This window comes from Belonocnema kinseyi, chromosome 2 (assembly GCF_010883055.1).
Source record: "Belonocnema kinseyi isolate 2016_QV_RU_SX_M_011 chromosome 2, B_treatae_v1, whole genome shotgun sequence".
NCBI lineage: Eukaryota > Metazoa > Arthropoda > Insecta > Hymenoptera > Cynipidae > Belonocnema > Belonocnema kinseyi.
The window spans coordinates 149,569,136-149,571,128 of NC_046658.1; the positions used below are offsets into that span (position 1 = coordinate 149,569,136).

The window sequence follows — 1,993 nt, forward strand, 5'->3', positions numbered from 1 at the left end:
CAGCGAGATGCTTAGGGTGTGGAGCAGGGATGCAGGGGGCGTTCCCGGTAGGCGGAGCTAAGCTTGCTTGCGTGCTTGTTTCGGAAATCCCGGTTTCCTCTCTCTCCGACTTTCGTCCGTCATCACCCGAGTAGGGCTACTATCAGATCCGTTAACAGCAGTCGCCGTCGAGGCACCCACTATAACGTCTCCTCCCTCGCTTGCTCAACTGCTCACCGATCCTGACCTGTCCAGATCACCACTGGGATCATTCCCGTCCGGAAATCAGTGTTCAGATTTCGGAGATATGATCGCAGGATCCTGCTGAAATCAGCAACGTCTATCGAGAGATTCATCAGTTATCTCGACAATCAGTGATAATCAGTTGTAGCAATCAGTGATTTGTAGTAGATCGTTCGGCAGTGGGTAGTTGATAAACTTCTGAATAACTGGCATTCTTTATTAAGATATTGCTGTTACAAAAAGTAGAGAAGTGTTTACGTGTCTGTATAAATTGTACAATGAGTTGGAGATCTATCCCGGTGGAAATATTTGTTTTCGAAAAGGTTTGAGAACAGTGTGTGATTTTGATAGAAACTGAATAAAGTTCGGCACCTATTGGGTTGAGAACTCGTGTTTTTCTATGTGGTGTTCAGTGAAGGTTTAGAAGGTGTGAGACTGAATCCAAAGATGATGGAGGTACAGCAGCAACACTCACCGGTCGGGGTGGGTCCACTGGACTTTTCTCGCAGAGGGGTTGCTGAGGCGTCGGCTTTTCGCGTTGTCAAGCCGAAACAACCTTCTGCTCTTGTTCAACAACAATCTTTGGTACCAGAGACTAATAATAATAATGAAAATTTGCAAGAAAATCCCCAGATACCTTCTAACGTTGAAGGTATGACTATTCATTTTTTTCATTTTTTAATGTCTTCTACCAATGTATTACAAGCTTTTTTTATGGTTGGTTTTTTCCTAAATTTAACTTTTGCACACTAAAAAATACTTGCCATGAATTAATTATTAAAGGAAGACTTTCTCTAGTTCCGGAAAATTAGGGAATTTGGGAAAGGGGATGGATTAATTGTCTTAAAAATTCCGGATGGCCAGACCCTTCGTTTAAGAAAAAACGTTTCTTTAAAATGTTTTTTCATTTATACAAACATATCTTCAAAATGGAAAAAAAACTTTCTTCAAGGAAAAATTTTCCTTTGTTAAGGTCAGTAAGTTTTGACCCCCCCCCCCCTCCTCACCCCTTATATTACGTCATTATGCCTACCAAATTTTTTTTTGTAAATTCCGTCATTACTATTTTTTATGAATTTAAAAAGCAGTTCAACATTCGACCAATTAGTTGCATTTTTACGTAAAAGATCAATTTTAAACAAATAATGGAACAGAGCTGTAAAATTGAATAATTTAATTTTTAATTTAAAAAATTAATTTTCAAAAAAAAATAATAATTTTCAACCCAAGAAATGAATTTTCTATATGAAAAATTAATTTTTGACGAAAATGGTTTAAATAAATGTTTAACTAAAGTGATAAATCGGTAAAAAAAATTAAGAAAGTAGTTCCACTTTTGACAAAGTAGTTTAATTATTGTCTGTCAAATTCTTGAATTTTGAAGACAAAAGTGCGAGGAGACCGCTGCGTTTTTAAACAAGAAGAATTAAATTTCTATAGAAAATATGAATTTTCGCAAATGAATGGAACAGTTACATTATCAGTAAAACAATAATTTTCAATAAAAAGCTATTCATCATTTGAAGAAATTAATTTTTATTTATAAAGATACATTTTCAAAGAAAATGGTTGATTTTCTACAAAAAAATTAATTTAAAAAAAACATGAATTTTTAACTATAAAAGATAAATTTTTCACAAAAACAGGAATAATTTAATTAACAGTAAAAAAAATTAATTTTCTACTAAAGAAGAAAAACAAATTTTAAACAAATTAGTAAAATTAATAACCAATGTGAATTTTGTCAACGAAGAAAAAGATTTTTAATCGA

At 33.8% G+C, this 1,993-nt stretch overlaps 1 protein-coding gene across 1 annotated transcript in view; it reads left to right on the forward strand.

Annotated features, from left to right (window-relative positions):
- The first annotated feature begins 669 nt into the window (after positions 1-669).
- LOC117167998 (zinc finger protein 287-like) overlaps positions 670-1,993 on the forward strand; it is a 95,672-nt gene continuing 94,348 nt past the window's right edge. The window contains exon 1 of the mRNA XM_033353309.1: positions 670-874. Within this exon, the coding sequence (XP_033209200.1) occupies positions 670-874 (205 nt within the window). The remainder of the gene's footprint in view (positions 875-1,993) is intronic.